Source organism: Austrofundulus limnaeus, unplaced genomic scaffold, assembly GCF_001266775.1.
Source record: "Austrofundulus limnaeus strain Quisiro unplaced genomic scaffold, Austrofundulus_limnaeus-1.0 Scaffold117, whole genome shotgun sequence".
Classification (NCBI taxonomy): Eukaryota; Metazoa; Chordata; class Actinopteri; order Cyprinodontiformes; family Rivulidae; genus Austrofundulus; species Austrofundulus limnaeus.
The window spans coordinates 1,023,800-1,033,592 of record NW_013952519.1 but is presented as its reverse complement, the minus strand read 5'-3'; the positions used below and the strand labels follow the sequence as shown (position 1 = coordinate 1,033,592).

The following is a 9,793-nucleotide window of genomic DNA, read 5'->3' as shown; positions in this document are numbered from 1 at the left end:
GTGTGTGTGTGTGTGTGTGTGTGGGGTCCTATTATACATGAGATCGTATTATACACGAATAAATACAGTAAGTACATTTTATGTCAGAAGTTTACTTTTGATACGTAAGTACAAAATAAATCAGATACTTTAAGACTTTTACTCAAGTAATATTCTTAGAGGAGACTTGACCTTTTACCAAAGTAACTTTAAGATAAGATACTTGTACTTTTACTCAAGTATCACTTTGWGTTACTTTATACAGGACTGCAGATATGAGTTCTTTTTCGCACCAGCTGGTTTTAGATAAATGTTTTTCAGAAGATTTTATGCCTCCTCTCTAAGTCTTCTCTCATTTTATGTTAACTCGAGAGTGAATAAATGAGATTAAAGTTTTTTTTTTGCTGCTGTGTCTTCAATAATGTTTTGGAAAAATGAGGAACTGCAGGAGGAGCTAAAACGATGATGCATTCTTGTTTTCTTTGTTAAAATCTGTTTAAGCATCTGTGTCATATCAAGGGGATTTTCCCACATTGTTAGCTGGATGAAAATTAAAGATTTAAGTGTCTACAAGCATATTTTACTCATCGCGTAGATCACAATCTTTGGTCTGCGTCTCTGACGCGAAGGAATTGAAAACAAAGTAAGAAGCAGGATAATTTTAAGAATTTGTGTTAAAAATAATCATTACGACAATAATATGTTTCTTAAACCAGTGTGTGATATAAAAACTGACATAAAAACATCTCTGAATCGTTCTAATTAATATTTTGTATCTTTGAACCTCGTCTCCATGCAACAGAGGAGTAGTTTGGCCTGGGGCCAGGTTACAAGCTGGAACGCTTTCTGCTGAATTGGTCACCTTGCCAGGTTTTATATCATCGCAGAGAAAAAAAATTAGACTGGAGTTCGTCCAGAAGCTCTGCGCTGAATACAAGCAAAACATGTTCTGACTGCTCCTACATTACCACTAGTGAGAGGTTTAAAAAGTGTGGAACGATTACTTTAATTCTCTGAGTCACGTCAGCTTCCAGCTTACAAGTTAAAGGACAGTTTTACCTAAAATTCCAGCTATCATCTTCAAAGTTCATGCATTTGCTCTGTAATTTATGCATTTGTACAAACATAAACACAAACCGTTGCTGTTTGCTGCAAAACGGTGTAAGCTTTTTTTTTTAAAGTTATTATCACGCTGGGTGGTTTTATCTGAGTGGAAACAGAGGAGATCACAGTCTTAGTGAATCTAACAGGCGTCCTCTCTCTTTAAGAAGAGATGACGGCAGATATCGAGGCTGGTGGTCTCTTTCTGCCACTTGTCTTCCTGTGTTGACACCTGCGCTGGTCTCCTGCAGGATCAACAAGTTTCCCTGGCAGATGGGCGAGGACAAGGTGCGGCGGATCTTCCGGGAGGCCGTGAAGATCTGGAGCGACGTCACGCCTCTCACTTTCACCGAGGTCCGCAGCGGGACGGCCGACATCCAGATCGACTTTACTCGGTGGGTTGGCTGGCTGAGGGTTGGAAAAAAGAAAGTTTGTGTTCTTTATTATCTGAATGATACCGGCTACCTTTTCCCCCTGAAAATAATTTCACCATAAATGAGCCTTTATCAGCTGCTGAGCTGCACCGTAGGTACTATAAATGAGAAAGAAGTGCACGGACAGTTGATCCAGTGCAGCTTGGTTACATAAATATACGCTGCTGGTTGTTGCCCACCATGTTCAGCCTCAGCAGGAACTAGGACTCATCAGGCCAAGCTGTGTTTGTTGACCGGTGCTCAGTGCAGCCTCAGATTTCTGATCTTGGCCGACAGAACCGAACACCGATGTAAAATCCTTCACTTCACTCCATCCGGTCCTGACTGCTTTCATGAACTGGGCTAAAGAGCTCCTGTAGGAAAACGTAAATAGATCAGCTGATTGGACACTTTAAACCAACTTTCCTACATCTGTTTCTGCTGTGTTTGACCGTGCTGCATGGAATGTAAATTTGTTAGGAGTTCATCGAACTGTCATTTAATTATACAATAATTATTGATGCAACTGTAGGAAGCATAAACAGTTCAAATTAACAGAAAGAATTACAAAAAATAGTAAATAACAGAGAAAAACCATAAAGAAGCAAACTTTTAGCTTATATAGCAGCAAAAAGTTAAAATTAGCATAAAAACAAGAAGCACTCGGAGAGTGCAAACTTCCGCCAAGACCAATTTCCCCCATCCTGTAATAGAGTTGCAAAGGAGCACACCAATACTACAGTGCCACCTGCTGGACACTTTAAAACCCACGCCCTGTGAAAGCATCACAGCTTTGCCGATCTCAGAGTGTTCAAAGAAAAAAATTCCTGTATCCGCATCGTGATCTGGAACATCACCAAAATTTAAAGTTATGTTACTTAAGCCAGTACCCACATGTGGTAAAAATGTCATGACTATCTGTCCACAAGTTTTTGAGTAATCTTGTCCACAGACAGAACGACAGGCAGACATATGCGACCGAAAACATTACCTCGCCCTTGGCGGAGGTAATAAGCTAAAGGTAGCAGACTCAAGTTGAACATAGCACCCAGATGGTGAAATGGATGTTAAAAATTCAAAAATAGCATAAAAAGAACTACAAAACTACTAAAACATGATCATTTGAAGTAACAGCTGAACCTTTAAGTAAAACAGCTAAAACAGCTAAAAAGTAGCTGCAAACATTTTACTTAGCATAAGGAGCACAAGTTTGCTGAATTTAGCAGAATTAAGTTGAAATAGCTCCAAAACAATGTGTGATTTGCTTAGAAAGCTAACTTTGGCTAATAACAGCTAAAATTTAGTTCAATTTGTAGCAAAAAGCTGAATACAGAAGAAAACAACTGTAAGAAGCATAAATTGCACAAGTTAGCTGAAAAAAGTATAACAAAGCAGAAAAAAATAGCAGAAAGAATTAGAATTTTAGCTAATGTCGCAGCAAAACAGCTAAAGTTACCATAAAAATAAGCTAAAGGTAACAGACTCAAGTTAAAAGTAGCACCCAAATGGCGAAATGGTTGAAAAAATTTCAAAATTAGCAGAAAAATACCCATAAAACTATAAAAAAGTGATCATTTCAAGTAAAATAGGTAAAACAGCCGAAGTTTGACAGAGTAGTTTATTGCATTTACTTGAGCATCATCTGGATAAACAATCAGGAGCGTCTCAGCGAAAAAGCCCTGAAACAAATATTTTAACAATGAGATAACATCAGGTGCTGACAACAAAGACCTCTGCTACAAAAAGATTTACTGACTAAAATTACCGTGATGATTAACACGAATAGGGAGGTGATGCAGTGAAGCAAGAAAGGACAAGCAGATTACATGCAGCAGATACTAAAAGTTCCTTTTTTTGTTGATCTGTATCTGACTTTTTTCTTGTTTTTCTTTTGTCGTGCAGTGATTTTGTCATAGTTTTGATTCAATCACGAGCCGTTGGTTATAAAACTTTAAATATAAAAAATGTATCTAAAAATGAAAGTTTACACTGAACGAGTCTGCGCTCAGTGATAATAAAACAAGTGGATTAATCTTTGTTTTAGGTTTTTTCATTAAACGTTTGCCCACATGTATTTTTAAAAAACAATATTTTTCCTTTAATCTCACCGGAGTGTTTGTTTTATAAACCTGCAGCTACTATCACGGAGACAGCCTCCCTTTCGACGGGCTGGGTGGGATTCTCGCTCACGCCTTCTTCCCCAAAACACACAAGCAAGGAGAAATTCATTTCGACTACGACGAGTCCTGGACTCTGGGTAACTACATGGGTGAGCATCTGGATTCAAATTTAACATGTTTATTTAACATTAGAGATCTATAAATACACATACATGCAAACTTTGTGTTAAAAGGTTCGAGCAAATGAATAAACTGAAGTTTTTAGCATTTATTTCGCATCTTTTAGCTTCTATTCTGCTTTCACAGTACTAACACTAAAGTCAAACATGTCTGACAATTCAGTTTATTTATATGGCGCCAAGTCACAACAAACACCATCTCAGGGCTCTGTACACAAAACGTATATCTAAAGATGCAGCAGATTGTGTTGCATTTTCACTTTGTCACAGTCGCTCATCCTGAGCAGCACAGTGGTGACAGTGGAGAGGAAAAACTCCCTTTAACAGGAAGAAACCTCCAACAGAACCAGGCTCAGGCTATCTGCCTCGACCAGCTGGGTTTGGGACAGGAAAGAGACTAGGGATGTCCCGATACAACTTTTTTACTTCCGATACGATACCGATATTGACCCGTTACCAAAACAGTACAAGTCACACACTTTTACCTGTTTTGTAGTGTAAAATCTTAGAAAAGTCTTGATCAAGTCAAACAGTGAAAAAGAGTAGATATGAGAAAAACTGACCCATTTATTTTTAACCAATGGATCACATACATTTTAAACTGAAGAACATTCTACAATTTAATAAATAAAATAAATTACAATACCTTGACAAAATAACAATAAAAACAAAACCCCACATTATTGTCTGTTCAAAGTTAAGAGTCCACAGGTACAATTTTACTGACTGTGCTCAAAACAACGTGATCATTGATAGATAGATAGATGTTTATTTGCCATTTGTGCATATACTAGCAGTTATATACATTGGAATTCTTGTATGGGCATCTCTCCTAGTCACAGTACAGATGACAGAACAGTAATGATAGAAAAAACATTATAAGGTCTAAAAAAACAGTATGAGAACAATAAAAAAAGTTAAAAAAGGAAATATATATATATATATATATATATATATATATATACACACACACACATAGGCACACTAAAAAAAGAATAAAAATTAAAAAAATAAATTTCAGCACAGTAGATGGTGTGGCACAATAGCAGCACAACAGTACAATCAGTGTGTCAAATGTAGGACCTGTATGCAACTTAGCAGCATTTTCTTAGGGCTGAATAAATAAATTCATTGCACTTAATCTTCACTAAAACAAGTATGTAAATACCGTAGATTAAACATCACTCGAGCAAAAATAAATAGTAAGAATCAGTCAGTTAATTATTAATACCTTCTACAGTCTGAGCATCATGTGGAGATTAGCCCCTCTCTCCTGCAGGGAGCAGTTTTTATCACTGCTCTCGTCATGTCGCTCTTATTCCAAAACAAAAGCTGCGCTCTTCCTTTCTTCTGTCCATCAAGAGATAATCCACGGGCAACATTCTGCTGATGTCAAAACMRTAAAAAGCGTGCTGTCCTCGCTTCTGCCCGCTAGAACCACCGGAGTGAGAGGAGGTTCTGCTCGGTTGGAATCATGGAGACACTTTTGGACCGAGGCTGAACCGAGCCGAACCGCAAAGCTGCTGCCAGGGTGGAGATTAGTTGTCGCTCTGGTTTAAAACGTTCACGGTTCTGTTCCCCCTCGGAAAACTTGTGCGTGACAACTTTGCATTTAGCTTCAACTCTGTTTCTGATGAAAATAAAAAGTTCTGCCGACATTCTTGCTAACTTGTTAGCGTAGCATGTTACTGTGATCACATGAGCGCTGCATGCTGGATCCAAGGGCTGCTGGATAGAAACACTGGAGCGGAGTCAGTGGACTGCTGGAACGGACTGCTAATATCGGAGCACTTATTTTGGACATTTTTTATGCAGGCCGATAAAATCCGATACTCGTTTTCTGGCTGATATCGGACCGATATCCGATATCAGTATCGGATCGGGACACCCCTAAAAGAGACACAAACAAACACAGAAGAACTGGTCCAGGTGTATTTTCCTCTGAAAGAGATACAAAAAAAATACACTTTATTGATAGAAATAATTACAATAAACATGTAGAGAAGAGAGACTAAAGACAACAGCAGAGTGAGGAAATGTGCTCAGTTTGTGTTCCAGCAGTCTAAGTCTATAGCAGCAGAAATGAAGAATAATTCAGGAAACCAAGTCTAACTATAGGATTTATCAAAAAGGAAAGTCTTCAGTCTAATCTTAAAAGTAGACAGAGTGTCAGCCTCACGGACAGAAACTGGAAGTTGGTTCCACAAGAGAGGAGCTTGATAACTGAAAGCTCTGCCTCCCATTCTACTTTTAGAAACTCCAGGAACCACAAGTAAACCTGCAGTCTGAGAGTGAAGTGCTCTGTTAGGAAAGTATGGAACAATAAGATGTTTAATATATGATGGAGCTTGGTTGTTAAGAGCTTTGTATGTTAGGAGTAATATTTTAAATTCTATTCTGAATTTGACAGGGAGCCAGTGGAGAGAAGCTAAAACTGGAGAAATATGATCTCTCCTTCCAACTCTCATTATAACTCTAGCAGCAGCATTTTGGATTAACTGAAGACTTAGAGTTTTTTGGATGCCCAGATAATAAAGAATTACAGTAATCCAGTCTAGACATGATAAATGCATGAATCAGTTTTTCTGCATCATTTTTGGACAAAATATTTCTAATTTTAGTGATATTACGCAGGTGGAAGAAGATGGTCCTGGTAACATTTTTAATGTGGAGGTTAAAAGACATGTCCTGATCAAAAATAACACCAAGGTTCTTTACATTAGAACTGGAGGCCAGATTAATGCCATCCAGAGGAGGTGAAAGGCTGCAAAGTTGATCCCTAAGATGTTCAGGTCCAAGAACCATAAACTCTGTCTTATCTGAGTTTAGAAGCAGAAAGTTAAGAGTCATCCATGTTTTTATGTCTGTAAGACATGCTTGTAGTTTAAGTAACTGGTTGGATTCATCAGGTTTCATGGATAAATATAACTGAGTATCATCTGCGTAACAATGGAAATTTATCCCATGCTGATTAATAACTTTACCTAATGGAAGCATATACAAAGTAAAGAGGATTGGTCCAAGCTCTGAACCCTGAGGAACTCCATGACTAACTCTGGTGTAAGAAGATTCATTATTAACATTGTCTTGATGGGTGATGTTTCGGCACTGAATTGGCTCAGGTAGTGAAATCCCCTCCATCAAAACAAACTCTCACCGAGTCCTCTCCCGTCGTTCCTGCAGGTACAGACCTTCTGCAGGTCGCTGCTCATGAATTCGGGCATGTCCTGGGCCTGCAGCACTCACACAAGCCAAAAACCATCATGTACGAGTACTACTCCTTCTCCTACCCGCTGAAGCTGAGCGAGGACGACAAGCAAGGCATCCAGTACCTGTACGGAGCCAAGCCGCAGGTCATGGCCCCGCCACCGACCACTCCTCCGCCTCCTCCCCCACCACCACCTGCACCTGACCACATCGAGACCAACGAAATTCCTGTGAGTCCAACAAATGTAACTTTTAAAAAAACTGCATAAGAGGGTCATATGAGTGTAATATGAAGGCTTTTTATGCATTTTACCTGTTTTATTGCTACTGATTGTCTGAAGCTGGGTTTAGCATAGGATTGGGTTTTGAAATACCAGTGCCAAATCGATACTTTCCAAACGGTACCGGCTCCTAAACGGTATTTAAATCGGTACTTTAAAAATAAAGAAAGAAAACACGCACACTCACACAGAGGTTTATGAAGCAATGACTATTTCTGAGGCAAAGTCAAACTTGGAATTGACCAACATATTAACTTAAAATCATTAATAATTTTTCTTTGCACCAAATATTCTTAAAGTGCTGCGCGCTCATATTCCTAAACAAGAGCAGCTCTCTCCAGGAGGAAATTTGCTTTCAMTCAATCCAAGAGTTAATCCACAGACAGAATTCTGCTGACGTCAAAATTGGAGAGGAGGTTCTGATACAGCGCGGCTGTGGAGCACGCTCGGAGAGACGCATTGGGCTGAGATCGGGCCGAGTCAAACCGCGTACCAGAGCGTCCGTGGATATTGTGTGCCGAGGCTGTCACTGTTAACAGTGAACACCAGAGGGCGCAATTTAACAGCTTTCTTTGAGGCACCAAAGTTAGAGTTGTGTTTCGGTCTGTGTACTACCGTTGATGTTCACACTGGTGCCATATTGGAACCAAGTTTTGGTACCCAACCCTAGTCTGGCAGCAGTTTCATGGATTTAGAAGAAGTAATCTTCCAACAAGATGTAGATTTAAGATGCACAAACTGTGAGAGGTGACGTAGCTCCTCACAAAACTACCAGAAGCACTCTCATGTCTCCCGTCCTGCTTAAAAAAATTAATGCTAACTTAAAATCAACTTCAAGGACAAATCCAACATTAGGCCAGGATTTAGTATCTGATGTACTGTATCTGCTGGTTTGGGGACTTTCTTCTTGTGTATTTTGATGACATTTGGTGCTGAAGTAAGTGTTGAGGTGGTTAAAAAGGCCTGAGCCTAAATAAATGAGATTTACAGACAGTTCTTTCAAACGTTAATTTAGTTTTGACTTCATTTTTATCTGGTTAGCAGACTTACACTAAAGTAGTTTTTTTTCTTTGTCGTTTTATTTTGCTGGTGAAACTGAAGTGGTGGTCTTGTATTACAAATAAAAAAAAGTCATCTTCACTCCAGTGTCAGGTTAAAATCCTAAAACGACTCATCAATGCTTCATCCCGCTGCAGTAAAACTTTAGATTTGAGTTGAAATAAACAAGCGCTCCGGCGTATTTTCCAGCCCAACGTCTGTGAGACGGACTTCGACGCGGCGTCCATGATCCGAGGCGAGCTGTTCTTCTTCAAGGCGGGTTACGTTTGGAGGATCAGGGACCCTGCAGGATCAAAGCACCTGGAGAGCGGGTACCCGGCTCTGGCGTCCCGGCACTGGAAGGGGATTCCAGCCAAGATCGACGCCGCCTTTGAAGACAAGTTGGGAAATATTTGGTTCTTTAAAGGTGGGTGCAGTCATGTGGTTTATGGCTTCATGTTGGGGGGTGGAGTGAAAACCCTACTGAGGGTTAACAAATCTTCAGCTGCTCTCAAATGGAGAATGAAGTGAGTTGTTTCTGCAGGCGATCACTTCTGGGTTTTCGACGCTGAGACCCGAATCAGGGGGCCGGAGCCCATCCGAACTCTGGGTCTGTCCATCTCCAGGATCCAAGCTGCACTTCGCTGGGGCCACGATTCCAACTACAACACCTACTTCTTCAAGTCGGGCAGCTACTGGAGGTTCAGCCCCCACGAGGACCGCGTCGAGACCGTCCACCCGCGCAGGATGCAGGACTGGAGCGGCATCCCCGACGACGTGGACGCCGCCTTCAGGGACATCCATGGTACGCAAGCCCAGAAACTTTTAGCCGTTTTAGTAGCAGCTTTTGGAATTGTCAGGTTCAAGACCCCTGATTAGTTGTAACATTAGACTTTATTTGATAAACATATTTTAACTGTAAAATAAAGACTGTAAAAATACTGTAGGCTGTTTTAGTTTTTGTCATTTTTAAACTAAAAGTTTAAAATATATTACACGGATGGGGCCATTTTTATTTACACACAAAGCATTTTGGGTAAATGATGACGTAGATAGGTCCTCAGAGCGAGGCTGCTAGCGAGCTATATCCACCCTGAAGGTTAATCTTGGACAATATCTGATGATCGACTCTTTTAAATGAAACCAGAGAGCGTTGACAGAGAGGAGAAGGTAGAAATGACTCAGCCTGCAGAGTCAGGCAGAACCAGCAGAGGGCAATCAGAAACAAAATGAAGAAGATATGACCATTTGAATATTGGTAATCTGCAAACAAGATTAGGGAGAAAACAGGACTCAAAGTTTTGGAGGAATTGACTCCAGCAGAGGGCGCTTCTTGTGGGTAACAATGGCTGTCCATTTGCATTAACTCCACACCTGAGCAGTGAGCACTTACTGTCAACACAGGTAGGCTCTAGACTCTCTTTTGCAAAATACACATTTTTGGGGCACTTTCCTTCATTTGACCTTATATATAT

At 40.1% G+C, this 9,793-nt stretch overlaps 1 protein-coding gene across 2 annotated transcripts in view; it reads left to right on the top strand.

Moving 5' to 3' along the window:
* Window positions 1-9,793, top strand: part of mmp11a (matrix metallopeptidase 11a) — a 37,546-nt gene that overhangs the window by 24,833 nt on the left and 2,920 nt on the right. For both annotated transcript variants that reach the window (XM_014014617.1, XM_014014618.1), the window contains exons 3-7: window positions 1,332-1,475; window positions 3,629-3,762; window positions 6,976-7,229; window positions 8,529-8,745; window positions 8,863-9,123. In XM_014014617.1, coding sequence (XP_013870071.1) covers window positions 1,332-1,475; window positions 3,629-3,762; window positions 6,976-7,229; window positions 8,529-8,745; window positions 8,863-9,123 — 1,010 coding nt within the window. The remainder of the gene's footprint in view (window positions 1-1,331; window positions 1,476-3,628; window positions 3,763-6,975; window positions 7,230-8,528; window positions 8,746-8,862; window positions 9,124-9,793) is intronic.